Raw genomic sequence first — 17,653 nt, 5'->3', positions numbered from 1 at the left:
AGGGCAAAACATCCTACACGAACCTGGTTTCTTCAAAAACTTTTCGTCTTAAGTGAGGTAGATAGTAGCAGCTAAGTTAGTTAAATCAATAGAGTTAAGGGTTAATTGGTGATTCTTACTTGTTTAGGAGGCAGAATAATTGGAAATCATGATATTCTTCATGGAATAACAATTAGATGTATTTAATTTCATCATAGGAAGTGGGGACAGTAACAGCTCAAGATAATATATGATAGCTACCTAGTATAAAGTCAGGTTTCTCAACCTAGAGGTCTGTGAGCAATGGAATGGATATATAAGCTGTTAATCTTTGTTTCAAGACCTCTTTATACTCTTAAAAATCAGATATTGTGTTAGATATGGTAACTATACTAACTACGGTTAAATAACATATACTGCTGCAGAAGTCCAGGATCTGATTCCCAACCCATCGCTTCCACTGGGTGACCTTGGCAGGTGAAAATCATTTATAAGTGAAATATTTTTATCTTATGTAAAATACTTGGAAATTATATTTTAAATTTAATTATAATTTAGATTTACTTTTAGTAAACAAATATCAATGACTGTTTTAGTTGATTTGCCAAATAATTTAATTTCTTTCCCAATTCTCCATTTCCAGTTTTTCAGTATTTGAATGAAAGACTTTTTAAAAAATAAATCAATTCTTTAAATTTACAGAAATAGAAGAGTTACCTCCGATTGATCATGGCATTCCTATTACAGACCGAAGAAGTACTTTTCAGGCACACTTGGCCCCGGTCGTTTGTCCCAAACAGGTGAAGTTCTTATGTCTAGCTCACTTTGATGTTGGTTTATCACAGTAATTCAAGTGAATGATTTTGTAGTAATGTTGTTATTATTATTTTTACTTTTATGTTTGATTTTCACATAAGATAAAATTTACTCATCTTCCTATTCCCAAATTGCTGTGAATCTTGGAAGATTTTGTTTTCTTTGTCACTGCTTTCAAAATTGTATCTAAACTCTGCCTCGGCTTAACCCTCTCACGAATCTTTAAATAAGAAATACCCATTGGGTTTTTATAGAAAATTATGATATTTAATAGCTTGTTAAAAAGAATTTTTTTTCTTGTGAAGTAGGAGTTCCATGAAACAAGTCCATTCCACTGTTTCAACAAAGGAAATGGTGACAGACTGGATGAGCCCAGTTGTCCCTACCTGATTTCTCTTCCTTTCTGCTTCATGATCTAATGTGACCTTACTCCTGCTCACGGATATAAAGGGAGACTTTTTGGTCAAAAACTGTATTCCTAGATCTGTGCCTTTCTTACACTCTTTTCAGCAGAATCTCTTTTTTTTTTTTTTTGTTTCTTCCTTGCTATGATCTAGGCCAGTTTAAATTTTATTTGATGTACAAGGCAATTTTAGTACTGTCTGTAAAGATACATTTTTAAAAAGCCTCATTATTCATCAAAAATTTTGAGCATTAATCTTTTTCTTTTGTTTTTGCAGCTGCTTTATTCTTTAAGCTCTTTTATAGCCCTGACCTTTAGGGATAGAGTTCTTTGTACCAAGCTTTTTAATTCTTAGTCTGTACATTGCCTTTTCTACATTGCCTGTGGTCAAGATAATAGCTTTTGGTGCAGCCTCTGGTCATTTCTCTTAGGCATCCTATTTTGTCTTTGGCCCTTGCTCATAATCTCCTTGCCAGGGTCTTCCTTAGACATTCTGTTCTGCATCTGATCATCCTAGATCTTCTTTCTGTTTCTTCATAGACATACAGGATCATAATTTCTGAGAGCTAAAACACATTGTAGGGGTCATTGTCTACTTTATTCTGTTGATCAGGAATCCAAGAACTTGAAAGGTGCAAAAACAATAAACACAAGACTACACAATTTGTGATCCAAATTGATCTCCCCAACTACAGCTCAGTCTCTCCTACAACCAAAATTTCTTCCTTATTCCTTACTAATTGAACCCTTCCTGAAAAGTCTGATCACTCTCTTCCCCATCCACCCTTCCACACATAATCTTGTTGATTTTCATTGCCTACGAGAGAAAAAATCTAAACTTCTAGTATAAGGACGTTTGTGATATGACCCCAGCTTACTATTTGTGACACACCTGTGTCATTTCAGTCATACTCATACTCTAACTTGCAGTTACATAAAACTTCCTGAAACTTTTTCTGTTTTGTGTACCTGCTAGGGTTGCTGAATAGAAGGCAGTATATCTAGTTAAATTGAATTTCAGATCAACATTACTGCATGGGACATGCTTATTCTAAAAAAATCACTTGTTTATATGAAATTCAAATTTAACTGGATATCCTTTATTTTAATTTGCTAAATCTGATCACTATAATTTGTGCATTTGTATATGCTGTTTCCTCTGAGTTGGATGTCTTTTCCCTGCCCCATCTTTCCCTTTGACACAGAACTGCCACTTACTTTGTTTCTACTTGTTTTTATAACTTTTGGAACATACTGTTACTGTACTCCTACCACATTGGATATATACTTTTGATAGATTGCAGAGCTAATTTTTAAAAATTTTTATATTTACATTTAAAATTCTCTATATAGCAATCAAATTTTCATATACAGTGCCTTATACATAGTTAGTGCCCAAATATTTGTTGATAATTAGTGCTCAGAATTCTAGGTCTATCACTTTTAATTGAGAGTACCAGGTTTTGCCCTTAAAATGAGAAAAAAGTCTTTTCATTGTCTAACAGATTCTTTAAATTATTTTAATACTATGTTCTTTAAGATATTTGTCTAGCATTTATTTAGAGCAAATAAAAAGCAACTTTATTTATATTACTGCTTTTTAAAGGTGAAAATGGTTCTTTCCAAATTGTATGAGAATAAGAAAATAGCTAGTGCCACCCACAACATCTATGCCTACAGGTGAGTAATTGTCATAATTTTTTGAATTTGCAAGTTTTAAAAAATGGGGGGGGTGATGCATGATTAAAAAAATAACTATAACGTGTTTTGTCTATTATGATAGTAATAGACATGTAGAATACTTGGAAATGTCAGAAAAAAATAATTGGAGGGAAAATCAAGTGTTTTCTGCCATTAAGTATAACTGAGAATATTTTGATGTGTTTGGCTTTTCTGTACAAACTTTTTTTCATTGCCTTACTCCCTTGTATCTGTTTTTTTTTTTTAATTAATAGAAGCACTTTGTCATGTTATAAGTGCTTGATACATACTCTTTTAATGATGGTTTAGTATTTGTGAGGTTCTGTACTACTATTTAGCCATTTCCCTTTTATTAATAGTTTTTTGTATTTTTCACTATTATGAAGAATAGCCCAATGAACATCTTGTATATTTTTTCGGTTATTTCCTCAAGTTAGGTTCTAGTTGCTTCAGATTCTTTTTTTTTTTTTGAGACAGAGTCTCAAGCTGTCGCCCTGGGTAGAGTGCTGTGGCGTCACAGCTTACAGAACCTCCAACTCCTGGGCTCAAGTGAGTCTCCTGCCTCCACCTCCCAAGTAGCTGGGATTACAGTTGCCTGCCATAACGCCTGGCTATTTTTTGGTTGCAGCTGTCATTGTTGTTTGGCAGGCCCAGGCTGGATTTGAACCCACCAGCTCAGGTGTATGTGGCTGGCAACCTTAGCTGTTTGAGCCACAGGTGCTGAGCCATTCAGATTCTTTTTTGAAGTGAAATGGAGGTATAATTAAAAGGAAGAAAGAAATTCTTAGAAGAAAAAACATCATAAAGTGTGAACATTTTATTATATATATTTTTTTGAGACAGTCTCGTGGTGTCACCCTCGATAGAGTGCTATGGCGTCACAGCTCACAGTAGCCTCAAACTCTTGGGATTAAGTGATTCTCTTGCCTCAGCCTCCCAAGTAGCTGGGACTACAGGCGCCTGCCATGACGCCCTGCTATTTTGTTTCTTGTTGCAGTTGTCATTGTTGTTTTAGCTGGCTGGAGCAGGGTTCAAACCTGGCAGCCTCAGTGTATGTGGCCAGCACCCTACCCACTAAGCTGCAGACATCACCCATGTGTGAACATTTTTTAAACTTGATATGTATTGCCAAATTTCTTTCAAAAGTTTTTTTTTTTTTTTTTTTCCAGTTTTTGGCCAGGGCTGGGTTTGAACCCACCACCTCCAGCATATGGGGCTGGCACCCTACTCCTTTGAGCCACAGGAACTGCCCTCTTCTAGAGGTTTTTAAAATAAATTTATGTTCCCATCAGCAGTGAATTAAAAGTACCTCTTTAGGTTTTGGGTACTATGATTTTTGTACAGATCTTTGGTGAGTTATAAGTGAAGAATAAAAGACTTTCTTAAGATGTAAAAGAACATTGTGCAGGCCTAAAATCACAATATTGACATAGAGATTTGGCACAATTTTTTGGGGGGGCACAAATTTAAAATGTGATTGAAACAGTAAAATCTGGCTGGGCTATCTAAAAAATTCATCACTTTGAATAGTTGAGTTTTTAATATTACTAAATTCACATCTCTTTAATTTTGACAACTTACAACTATTTGTTACATAATTCCCCTCTTTAAAAGAGTATCACCAGACAGAATTGTATTGTTTTCTTCGGATCTTCAGTATGAAAGTAAGGAATTAGACTATACTCTCAGTGATTAGAATGTACTATGAAAATAGTAAACATTGATTCATTCCAAGTGTTTGTTGAATGTCTCCTCTGTGCCAGTACTTTATGTGAATCATTTCTAATTATTTTAGCAGTTATGCTGCTGTAAAAAAGTTAACTTTTTCAAGAGCCCATAGCTGTTAAGTGATTCAGGTGAATTTGATAATCGAATTTTATTTATCTCTTTATTTCACTCCTCCATGACTGTGTGAATGCAGCTTCAACAATTCTGTACATGATGTTGACCCTAAGTTATTAACAAAAAAGTTAAGCAATGTAATAGTTTTTCTATTTCAGGACCCTATATTTTTAGGCTTTTAATAAAGTTCTTATGAGTGTTTTTGTAGTTTTTCTTTGTCTTCCCATTTTAATAAGTGATCAGCAGTTGCTTCTCAGAGATGCTGTCAGCATGACTCCAAGTAGCAACCCCCCCACCCTTATAATTGATGTTTGGGAATGAGAGAGTTTAGTTTGTCAGAATTCTGTGTCAGGCAATACTAAGAAGACACAAAGTAGAGACTTGAGGGAGTCCACTGGGAATAAAATAAATGAACTTTATTTGACACGTGGACTTTGTGATGTATATTTTGAATGCTTAGGGTCCTTCTAAGGTTACTTCCTGGTACTGGGGCTGTATTCCTGCTTTGGAGTTACAGAGCACTCTTCAGACTACTGGTACACACAGCTATTGGATGCTGTGTCATCTTCCTGGCATGTGAGGAAAGGGTTAGTGAATTTCCTGAACAGTAGGGCCAGCCATAGTGGCTCATGCCTGTGATCCTAGCACTCTACACTCCTCGTCTCTAAAAACAGCCAGGCATCATAGGCACCTGTAGTCCCAGCTACTTTGGAGATGGAGGCAAGAGAATTGCTTGAGCCCTCAAGAGTTTGAGGTTGCTGTGAGCTATGAAGCCATGACACTGACACACTACCAAGGGTGACAAAGTGAGCCTCTGTCTTAACAAAAAAAACCCAAAAAATTGAACAGTATTGGTTTTTAGAATATAGTCAATTTTTCTTCATTTATTCCATAAAATTGAGGAGTTATATTATAATCCTAAACTAAATCAACTCTTGATTTGCTTAATAGTACTAACTTTTCCTCAGAGGAAGTCAACTGTAAGTAATAAATAGATGGTTATAAACAGATGGTCAGTAAATATTGTGAGTGGATGAATACATGGATGGAAGGATGAGTGAATAAATGAATATGACTGCTGTGAGCTAATTGATTTAGGTATGGAGATAAACTTATAGCTGTTTTTTTTTTTTGAGATGGAGTCTCACTTTGTCAACCTCAGGAGAGTACTTGTCATAGCTCACAGCAACCTCAAACTCTTAGGCTGAAGTGATTCTTTTGCCTTGGCTTCCCAAGTAGCTAGGACTACTGGTGCTCATGACAATGCCTGGCTATTTTTTTTTAGGGACAGGGTCTCACTCTGGCTCAGACTGGTCTCAAACACCTGAGCTCAAGCAATCCACCTGCCTTGGCCTTTCGGAGTGTGCTAGGATTATGGGCGTGAGCCACCATGCTGGCCAACTTTTATAGCTTTAATATTTGCCCAAAGCGTTCCCGTCATGGGGTACCCTAATATAAATCTGAAATGAAATGAAATAAATAAAATCAAACAAAAAAACGTTTCCAAGCTGGTTATAGTGGCTCATGTCAATAATTCCACCTCCAGGGAGACTGGGACAAGAGGATTACTTGAGGTCAGGAGTTTAATACCAGCTTGGACAACATAGTGAGACCCCATTTGTATAAACAAAATTAAAAAATAAGCTGAGTATGGTGGCATGCACCTGTAGTCCCAGGTACCCTCAGAGGCTGAGAGCAGAATGATCACTCAAAGAAGTTTGATGGAGGCTGCAGTGAGCTGTGATTGCATTACTGCACTTAAGCTTGGGCAACAAAGAGACTCTGTCTTCTAAATAATACAAAAAGTTTCTAGCTTTTTGTGACCATAGGTGGGAGGATATCTATCACATCTGCCCAGTTCTATATGATACCATTGTGTGGCCCTAAGAAATCCACTAGATGGCATACATCTAACAGGCACTTTTTAAAAAAATCTCTTGTACTCATTTGCCAAGCTTATTCTATTACTTTCTCCTACATGATTATTTTAAATACTAACTTTCTAGATAATTTAAATGGATAAAAATATCATGATTTATCTCTTAATAATAATCATCTAGGAGAACATTTTAAAGAGAAAAATAAATCTTTATTAGCTGAGTGTGGTGGTAGGTGCCTGTAGTCCCAGCTACTTGGGAGGCTAAGGAGAAGGATTTCTTAATCCTAGGAGTTTGAGGTTCCAGTGAGCTAGGTGATGCCATTGCACTCTAGCCTGGGCAGTAGAGTGAGACCCTATCTATAAAATAAAATAATAATACATTTTTACTCGGAAGGGGGAAAATATGGCTAGAGTAAAAGATGTGGTTTTATTGCCTTCATCTTTTTTTTAATATGCTTTTTGTTTCTTTCACTAGGTCTTTTTTTTTTTTTTATTTTTGAGACAGAGCCTCAAGCTGTCACCCTGGGTAGAGTGCTGTGGCATCACAGCTCACAGCAACCTCCAACTCCTGGGCTCAAGCGAGTCTCCTGCCTCTGCCTCCCAAGTAGCTGGGACCACAGGCACCTGCCACAACGCCTGGCTGTTTTTTGGTTGCAGCCATCGTCATTGTTTGGTGGGCCCGGGCTGGATTCGAACCTGCCGCCTTAGGTGTATGTGGCTGGTGCCTTAGCCACTTGAGCCACAGACGGCAAGCCTAGACAGAGTCTTAATATGTTGCCCTGGGTAGAGTCACAGCTTACAGCAACCTCAGACTCACTCTTAGGCTCAAGCAATTCTCTTGCCTCAGCCTCCCAATATTTTACTAGATTTTAAGGAACTTTGAAGACAGGAGCACGCTCCTTAGTTCTTTTATATCATGTCATTGTGCCTATTATTACAACTCTTCTCTACAGTATATTCTCAATAAATATTTTTCAGTGACTCTCCATAGCTTCAAGGTTAAGTGAAATAAGGGAAATGTCAGATATGTAAATTTACTTTCCCACAAGAGTAACATTTTTGGTTCTTAGTTTTCTCAAATATAAAAAAGATAAAAGATACTGGATAATAAATAATTGTTGAAACTATATGTACTATATAGCTGAAGATTTTTTTAAGAACAAATATGCTGATTTTGGAAGTTATCAAATTGATCATAAATATTGAGGAGTAACTTTCACTAAAATTTAGGTTACAAAGTATAATGATGTTATATGTATTTCCAGAATATATTGTGAGGATAAACAGACCTTCTTGCAGGACTGTGAGGATGATGGGGAAACAGCAGCTGGTGGGCGTCTTCTTCATCTTATGGAGGTAGGTTTAAGTTAAACCCTATTAATCCTGTCCTATACGAGCCATAAAATTTCTCAACAAAACAGAGCTCCATTTAGGAATAAGTAAATCCGTTCAATTATGTAATACATGATATATTTGGTTTGATTAGTAGTTAACTTTGAAATACTGATTGAGTAAAAATTTTAAGTGTTGGAAATGGGTTAATAACAAGTGCTGTGTTTTCAAGATATTGATAATAAAGATTGTCTTCAATTTTTTGGAAAACCTGTTCTCTTTGTTTTTTGACAGTTTCCTCCCTTTCTTTTTTCTTATTCTGTATCTTTGAGGTATTCATTCCTATTAGTTGGATATGGGAATTTCTTGGATAGACCCAGAAAGTTTTTTTTTATTAAGTTGTTCATCTCATTGTCTTTATGTTCAGAGATATTTTCTTTATTGTCTCCCAAAATTTCTGTTGACTTTTTAATATTTTTTAGCAACCAGTATTTTTTTTTAAGAATTCTTTCTGCTTTAATTTTCTTTTTCATAGTTCTAGTTTATAGATCCAGTATTTTCTAAAATTTCTCTAAGTATATTAATTAGAATTTCTTTTTTCAGATGTTCTCACCCTTAAATTTTTCCTGGTCCATTTTAGTTTGTTTATCTTGTCCTTTCTCTTTCATGCTGCTGGATTTTCTTCATCTGTCTGGTGATCATTGATTATCCATTAATTTTAAGAATGGATTGTTTTTTTCCTAAGGTAGTTACTTGGTTTCTTCTGCTATCGTATGTGGAGGCTTGTTTTCTAACTAGGCCTTTCCCTTGAAGAGGAACTCTCTGTTGTGGGTCAGGCTTATAGACTGGTGGGTTTCACATTAAGGGCATCGCTTGACAAATATCTGACTGATCTTACTGGTAGGCACCAGTGATTGATTACATGTGCAGCCCCTGTTTTCTCCAGTGGTTCGTTCAGAAGCAGGCTTTTTATAGTTGCTTGGCATAGTGGTAAAAGGCTGCCTAAACTGAGCTGCTCTGGTTGAAGTCACTAAGAACTGGCTCCCCAACTTGCATGGTCTCCCTTTAACTCTGCCAAGTTTCCCCAGAGTTTGGAAATTGAGGCATTGTGGAATACAGTGTTGGTTTTCCAAATTCCCTTCTATTCTAATATTTCACCCCTTGAGTTGTGAGTAACCACACTCAATGTGTGAACTCTTAATGGCTCTGCCGTAAACGTCACTGGGAAATTTTATGTGCAACTTTTTACATGGGTTATTTCATTCTCCTTTGAAAATCATATTTATGCATGTCTATTTGTGTGTCTAATTATGCTTCTGAAAATAACAGATTTTGAATGTGAGGAATGTGATGGTGGTAGTGTCACGCTGGTATGGAGGGATTCTGCTGGGACCAGATCGCTTTAAACATATTAACAACTGTGCCAGAAACATACTAGTGGAGAAGAACTACACAAGTTCACCTGTAAGTGGCTGCTGGGACTTATCTGAAGAGTTTCTCATCACTGCTTATAAAATTAAAAAAAAAAAAAAAGACAAAATTAAAAATGATTAGAATGTAGGTGGTGGGTTAGTAAAGCCTTTGGTCTGAGAAGTTGGAGACTTAGGCTCTAATCAAAACAGTGTGACTTGGCTTGGTGCCTGTAGCTCAGCAGCTAGGGTGCTGGCCATATACACCGAGGATGGTGGGTTCAAATCCAGCCTGGGCCTGCTCAACAATAATGACAACTACAACTAAAAAGTAGCTAGATGTTATGGCGAGTGCCTGTAATCCCAGCTACTCAGGAGGCTGAGGCAAGAGAATTGCTTAAGCCCAAGAATTTGAGGTTCCTGTGAGCTCTTGATGCCACAGCACTCTACCCAGGGTGACAGCTTGAGACTCTGTCTCAAACAAAACAAAACAAAAACAGTGTGACTGGCCAGTAATGTGACCTTGGGCAGATCACTCCATCCCTTTAGGCCTTGCTTTCTTGGGTTTGTAGAATTTTATAATTAGAAAACTTGTCAAGACCAACTAGGTTCCATCCCCTAAAATTGAGGCCTAGGGAGGTTGTAGCTAATGTTATACTGGACTATATGTTCTTTCAGCATCTTTAAAATTCTAAAATTCTCTGTTGGTGTCAAAATGTTTCCCCTGGCATGGCTTTAGATGCCTTCTTTTAATCTTTGAGTTTGTTTCATATTTTAAGCATGTTTATGTCCATTTTATTTAAACTCTGCTGTCTTACTTGGAAAGTGGACAACAGATTAAATAATATTAAAATTATTCGAACATCAATCAAGATAATTCTTCCTTGGTTATTTATGATTGTATTGAAAATATTGTAATAGATTATAAGTAAATGCCCTGTGAAACACAAAGATACATATGAAAGTGATTATTCCTTTACCATAATACATGATGCAGCATTCACTTGTGTCTTTTTCAGGAGGAATCATCTAAAGCTTTGGGAAAGAACAAAAAAGTAAGAAAAGACAAGAAGAGGAGTGAACATTAATACCTGAAACTATATGAAAGGTTAATTAACCTATAATTATATACACATTCCATAGTCATCAAGGAATACATTGTGCAGAGAGAGTATCCTTGACTGCTCAAGCCAGCCAATTCAGTGTGGTTGCTGACATTATCTTTTCTTCTTTGGTTATATCATGTGCCAAAAATCGAGAACTTAATGATATATTCATGTGTGTTTCAGACTTATTTGGGAGAACTAATTTGAATTTAATCACCACTTCATCTAATTTTAGGAAGGTAACAGTTGTCCGGGGCAGTACCTGAATTAACTGTCCATTTCAGTACATGTCAAGTGCCTTTGTTAGGTGGGGAAGAAATGTCTCTGGAGGAGTATAAATACCTGGTTTCTTGTCATCGAGATTCTTGTACTGTTAAATGAATATTGCCTTTTACTGTTCTTTATGGCTTATTGAAACAGGAGCTCATTTAGGATTGATCTTGGAGAGTTTCTTCGTGTGATTTTAGTTGATAAGTATGTCATCTTTCATTTTATAGTGTTCATCATTGAGTAATGGATTAAGTGAAAATCCAGGAGTATCCATCTTCAGTTATGTACTAAGGTGATAATTCATCTAACATATTTGTTAGCGTAAGTGTTATGCTTCAATTTCTGTTGCAGATTGGTGATTGTGAAATTTCAAAAAGTGATTTTCAAGTCTCTGCCCTTTTTTGTTTAATTCTTGTAGTGTAAAGCAATAAATAGGGAGTGTCACTAGTCTCCTTCTACCGCACTAATGTGTTTGTGCAATATTCTGGTTTCTTTTAAAAACCTGTAAGTACCTTTCTTGTGATCATCATTGAGGAGTTAGTTATGCTAGAAGCTATGCTATGGTTAATGGGATAGAGGTGGCAGAACAACACTGGTATAGGGCCAGGAGTATGTCGTAAGGTTACATGAATGTGATGCACATTCCCATCTATGCTCTAGCCAGCCTTCTCAATTTCAAGATTTTGTGGAAAGAAGGAGCAAACTTTTCTTTTTCTTCTTTTTCTTCTTCTTCTTTTTTTTTTTTTTTTTTTTTTTTTTTTTTGAGATAGAACCCTCACTCTGTCGCCCTGGCTAGAGAGTTACGTAGTGTCACAGGTCACAGCAACCTCAAACTTGTGAGCTCAGGCAATCCTCTTGCCTCAGTCTTCCAAGTCCTGGAACTACAGGCCCCCACCACAATGCTTGACTATTTTTAGAGATGGGGGTCTTGCTCTTGCTCAGGCTGGTTTTGAACTCCTGAGCTTAAGTGATTACCCACCTCGGGCTCTCAGAGTGCTGGGATTCCAGGCCTAAGCCACCAAGCCGGGCGAAGGAACAAACTTTTTTATTGGAAAAACAAAATCTCTTTTCCTTCATTCTTATCAAATCTTCCTTTTTATCAGTGCTTTCTGTTTTTTTTAATCTGCAAGTTAGCCCTAGGCATTCAGACAATAAATTTGCCTTTGAGATATAATAATGTTATTGACTACCCCTTTCAGATATGATTACAAACAGTCATTAAAAGTTGATCACGGCTCGGCGCCTGTGGCTCAACCGGCTAAGGCGCCAGCCACGTACACCTAAGGTGGCGGGTTCGAATCCCCAGCCCGGACCCGCCAAACAACAATGACGGCTGCAACCAAAAAATAGCCGGGTGTTGTGGCGGGCGCCTGTGGTCCCAGCTACTTGGGAGGCGGAGGCAGGAGACTCGCTTGAGCCCAGGAGTTGGAGGTTGCTGTGAGCTGTAATGCCATGGCACTCTACCCAGGGGGACAGCTTGAGGCTCTGTCTCAAAAAAAAAAAAAAAAAAAGTTGATCACAGATTTGCTGGGACTTCCCTTCCCTTCAAGGGGAGGGAACAGAAATTAGAAGGCAACTTTGGGATGGTACTACAGCATGTAAAGCATCAAAGAATTAAGCAAATATTTTTTTGTTTTCTCTAATATTTTATCATTAAAAGATCCAACATCCTTACTTGGTATGTTTAATGAGACTCTAGTAAATAGCTTTACACTATTATGTGTTCTGGCACATAAAATATAAATTGTATTTATTATAACTGTATTTAATATTGTGAGTTATCAAAAGTCAGCTGAAGATGACCTCTATATTTGAACATTTACCTCAGCTCTATGAAAAGTATATCTTATGTATTAACCATTAAAATAATAAAAGAAGCTAAAGACCATTGATCAATATTAAGATAATTTCACAGTTTTGGCATGTCAAACCTGTGAAAGGAGTTAGAAAACAGTAAGCAACTTATTTTTGCTTCTTTCTACAGAATTATTAACCATATTTTACTGACTAAAAAAAAAAGTGATATTTTTTACCCCAAGTCAGTTAGCTAGTAAAAGGGAGGGATCCAGAATTCACCAATTCTGAATTCTATTTCATACTCTACCATTAATGGAAGCTCTAATGATAGTATTTTTCCTTTTGTTTAAAATATCTCTTGATTAGAAGATTTTCCAACTCTCTAATAATTTTCTGTAACCAGATCTATGCTGTGGCATATTTTATAGGACATTAGTTAAAAATTTTCTCCACATGTCAGTATCTAAGAGCAAGGAACATGTACTTTTTGAGTGGGAATAGCTGTAGCTGCATCAAAAGAAAGCTTTGGAGGTATCTATCATGAAACACAGCATATTTGAAGAGAATTTTATCAAACTAATTTCAACCAAGAAGAGAAGTGTGAAGCAAATAATGTTTGGAGGGCAGGGAAGTTTATTGGGAAAAATATGTAATCATCCCTCATTCCACTGTCCAGAGATAACCATTGTTAATATTTAGTATGTACATCCTTTTATTATTTTTTCTTATGCATGATTTTGTATATATAGCTATTTTTCTTTCCGCAAATATAGTATTAAAATGTATATACTGTTTTGTATCCTACATATTTCATATAGAAGTATATTGTTAACATTTTCCCATGTCAATAAATATTCTTATATGGCTTAATTTCTGATGGCTGCATTGTATTCTGTCTTTGGGATATATCATAATACATTAACTAGTCCCCAATTTTGGGGGGTTTTTTTTGAGACAGTTTCACTGTGTTGCCCTTGGTAGAGTGCTGTGTGTCACAGCTCACAGCAACCTCAAACTCCTGGGCTTAAGCGATTCTCTTGCCTTACCCTCTGGAGTAGCTGGGACTACAGATGCCTGCCACAATGCCCCACTATTTTTTGGTTGCAGTTGTCGTCGTTCAGCAGGCCCCGGGCCGGGCTTGAACCTTCCAGTTTTAATGTATGTGGCTGGCGCCCTACTCACTGAGCTATGGGTGCCTATTTCCAATTTTTAAGTATTTTTTTCAACTTTTCACTATTGCAAACAGCTGTGAAAACTACATTTTCATAGTTTTGCGTATATCTGTAGCTGTGTTTTGTATTCCAGAGTCTGAAACTGGAGACTCCAGAGAACATTCTGTATGAAGAGGGAAGGAACGAGAGGCTGATAAGTACATTGCTAATTTTGTCTGTAGTGTAAGAAAAGGGGCAGAAAGTAACCAGGATGACCACACCCAGGACAGGTAAGATGGTGAAGGGGCACTGAGCAGGTCAGCCCAGCCCAGAATGAAATCAGGGATTGTTCCATCATCTGTGTGTGGTGATCTGCACTACTTTTTGTAATTTCTTTTTTTAAAAAATTTTTTTAATTTTCTTATTTTTTTGCAGTTTTTTGGCTGGGGCTAGGTTTGAACCTGTCACCTCTAGCATATGGGGCTGGCGCCCTATTCTTTTGAGCTACGGTTGCCGCCCAGCTTTTTGTAATTTCTTATCGGGAGAGAAAGCAACCAGGCAGCCCTAGGGATCTTGCCTTGTGGCCTTTCCTGGTGGGGAATTGCCTTTATGGAAGTAGGCTGCCAGATACATAACATTCAGGAACAAGAATAGTAACGAATCATGTCAGGCTAGATTTCATTCTCTTACCTGGTGTGAAAATAGACTGGGTTAGATGCAAAGCTCAGATTTTCCTTCTAGGTACTCTACCTGGATTTATTTAAATTTATGGAATCTTACTCTAATGTGCGGCAGTCTCCCTCCTCACCATTCTTTGTCACACATGATGTATGTTGTACGTCTAACTATTCTTTCAACATGTTTATGGTACTTTTAACATTAAAATTCAGTAAGTAAATATATAAAAACAAATCCCATCAACTTATCAGTAGTCTTCATAGGCAAGTTTACCATTTGACATAACCTATTCACAGAGATTATTGTATAATCACAAACTTTAATGCTCAAAAGGTCATGACTAAGCCTTTTAATCAAGACTTAAACATTTAGAGGCTTTTATAGATCAATTAGCAATTTTGCATTAAAAAGTGGATTAAAATAGTTTTAGCTACCCAAGGCCTATTGGCATTGCTCAGATCCTTCAACTTAATCCCTTCAATATGCTTATGTATTATCTTGGATGGAGGTGGAACACATTATTCTTAGTAAAATATAAGAATGAAGAAGCAAATATCCAATGTACTCAATACTAATATGAAGCCAGTAGATAATCTAATCCATGCCTGCTTAAGAGAAAAACTCAGATCAATTCAAGGTGGGGGGTGGGGTAGGGAGGGAACAGAGAGGAGAGGAGGGAGGAAGATGGGTGTGCTCCCACTTAATGGGCACAATGTTAGGGGGTATGGCACACCTCTTGGGGGACAGGACACAATTACAAGAGGGACTATACCTAACAAATGGAAACACTGTAATCTAATTCTTTGTATCTTCAAATTAACCTGAAACAATAATTTAAAATAAACATGTACTGTTCTTTGTGAAGATGCTACGGAAGCTGGAATTCAAAGCTACTTCTTTCAGAACTAATCACTCTTTGGGTATGTATGAAATATACTGTTAATAAACTTCTGTTTGTTTTTCCTTTTTTTTTTTTTTGAGACAGAACCTCAAGCTGTCACCCTGGGTAGAGTGCCATGGCATCACAGCTCACAGCAACCTCCAACTCCTGGGCTCAAGCGATTCTCCTGCCTCTGCCTCCCAAGTAGCTGGCACTACAGGCGCCTGCCACAACGCCTGGCTATCTTTTGGTTGCAGCTGTCATTGTTGTTTTGGCCAGCCCAGGCTGGATTTGAACTTGCCACCTCAGGTGTATGTGGCTGGCGCCTTAGCCTCTTGAGCCAGAAGACAAGCACTCTTTTTTTTTTTTAGAGACAAGAGTCTCACTTTATTGCCCTTGGTAGAGTGCTGTGATGTCACAGCTCACAGCAACCTCCAACTCCTGGGTTTAGGCGATTCTCTTGCCTCAGCCTCCTATGTAGCTTGGACCACAGGCGCCTGCCACAGTGCCTGGCTATTTTTTTGTTGCAGTTTGCCTGGGGTCAGGTTTGAACCTACAACCCTCAGTAGATGGGGCTGGCACCCTACTCACTGAGCCACAGGCGCTGCCCTTTGTTTTTCCTTTGTCAAAAAAAGAAACTTTGTCAACTTTTCCACTACCCCTTACCTGGCCTGTGCTCCTTGTCTCTACTGGCTCTGAACACATGCTGATTCCTGATGCAGGTTTAGGCAGTTCTTCATTGCTCCCAGAGTCTGGGCCTGGTGGGGTAGAGGATGGATTGAATATTGTGCCATTGGTCTTGTGTCTCTGCACTTTTGGACTGTACCAGGAGCGTGCCCTTGCTGCAGAAGCTTTCAGAGACTGCCCAAGTGATATTCTCTCAGCTTTAATTTTTAGCTTTTCTTTGTCTTTAATTAATTAATTAATTAATTTTTGTTAGATCATAACTGTACATTACTGCATTTATGGGGTACAATGTGCTGGATTTTTCAGCTTTTCTTTTTCTGTTTGCTCCTTGGGGTCTTTTGACCTCTTACCAAGCCCTTGGGCCTCCATGTCCCAGGATTTTTTACCTGTCTATGCAAGAGATCAAGTTCCATTATCTTCCTGTATCCTGCAGTTTGCACTGTAAATCATTAGGTTGTTTGCTTTCTTCTAGGGAGGAATGTTAGGTCTGGTCCTCAGAGAATCCGTGGGAAGCCGGGTGGCAGAGGAGATGCTGGTAAGAAATTATGACTGTAGTGGCTGCCTTTTCCCTAAAGTATCTGGAATCTGTTTTAACAGTGACAGTTAAACAGGCCTCCTCTAGGACCAGGAACCACTGATATGTGCAAAGAGCACCTTGAATCCAGGAGCCCACATGAGTGAGTCTCAGCCTGAGTTTCTCATACCTTGCTGGTTCGTCACATAGATATATCCTTGCTACGTACTCAGCCCCAGCTCATGGAGACCAGGTGAAAATCATCATGGGTGACAATTAACAATGCTGAAAGCTGGAACAAATTGCTCCTAAACAACTCAGACCCATGTTACAAAGCAGTGTTGTTACTCAGTACTCTTCACCTCTTGACCCAGGCTCAGTGCCTTGCAGAGACTCTAGCAAAACAACTCAGGATAATTCCAGGCCTTCTGAAATGAACCCTCACTCCCCCTTGCCCATGATCAAAGTCATTTTAAGACTAAATGGAAACTCTTGGTTTGACAGTAGTTAACTTGCCTAACAACAGCAATAATTACACAGTTGAAATGTACCCAATCCCAAACATCCGTATTAACTAGTAAAGGGTCAGTATGGATTTAGATAGCTGAACAATTCAATAATCCTGGCACAGAATAGCAAGAATTTCCTCATATTTTAGACTAACTTCATAATTCTTTTACTTCCCTGACTTACAGCTATCTGCTCTCTGAGGTATACATCTATGGAGTGATTGAGATACTAATTACCATTCATCAAGTCTAAATCTTCTTCAGGTCAATTTTATTCCATAGGGATAACATTGTCAGGGGGGTTTAATTTAATCTCGCAACACATTTGATCAACCATCTTAATAATATCCTAAGTTTTATTAGTTCCTACCATATTAAATTTACCTATGATTTTTATATTACACCATATAACAGCATTATGTAGTACTTTAATATATGGTATAATTACATACCATTATTTTGTCCCTCCCAACAAAAATCTGCCTTTTCTTTCTTTTTTTTTCCTACTGCGTGATCTCACTCATTTGAAGACTTATTTATTTATTTGTTACTTTTTTAATTTCAAATTAATATGAGGGTATAAATTTTTAGGTTATATCGGTCTCTCTTCCGGGGTAAAGTTCCAGTTATAACAGAGCCCCTCACCCAGGGGGTGTGTTATACACTCTCACAATGTGCACATTAGGTGAGATCCTGCCAC

The 17,653-nt window shown here is 37.6% G+C and overlaps 1 protein-coding gene across 3 annotated transcripts in view; it reads left to right on the top strand.

Annotated features, from left to right (window-relative positions):
- Positions 1-13,971, top strand: part of IMPACT (impact RWD domain protein) — a 37,204-nt gene extending 23,233 nt beyond the window's left edge. The window contains exons 7-12 of one of the 3 annotated variants that reach the window (XR_002772048.1): positions 682-779; positions 2,805-2,878; positions 7,886-7,976; positions 9,282-9,416; positions 10,381-11,058; positions 13,840-13,895. Coding sequence is in view for 2 of the 3 variants with exons in the window: in XM_003784779.3 (XP_003784827.1) it covers positions 682-779; positions 2,805-2,878; positions 7,886-7,976; positions 9,282-9,416; positions 10,381-10,449 (467 nt within the window). In the remaining variant the exon portion in view is untranslated. Of the gene's footprint in view, positions 1-681; positions 780-2,804; positions 2,879-7,885; positions 7,977-9,281; positions 9,417-10,380; positions 11,201-13,839 lie in introns of those variants that run through there. The other 2 variants (XM_003784779.3, XM_023510264.1) reach the window with 2 other exon arrangements.
- The last annotated feature ends 3,682 nt before the right edge of the window (positions 13,972-17,653 follow it).

Source organism: Otolemur garnettii, unplaced genomic scaffold (assembly GCF_000181295.1).
Source record: "Otolemur garnettii isolate 467f Iridium unplaced genomic scaffold, OtoGar3 scaffold00012, whole genome shotgun sequence".
NCBI classification, from domain to species: domain Eukaryota; kingdom Metazoa; phylum Chordata; class Mammalia; order Primates; family Galagidae; genus Otolemur; species Otolemur garnettii.
Note: the sequence above shows the minus strand (reverse complement) of the source record. Positions and strands in the feature narration are given on the sequence as shown.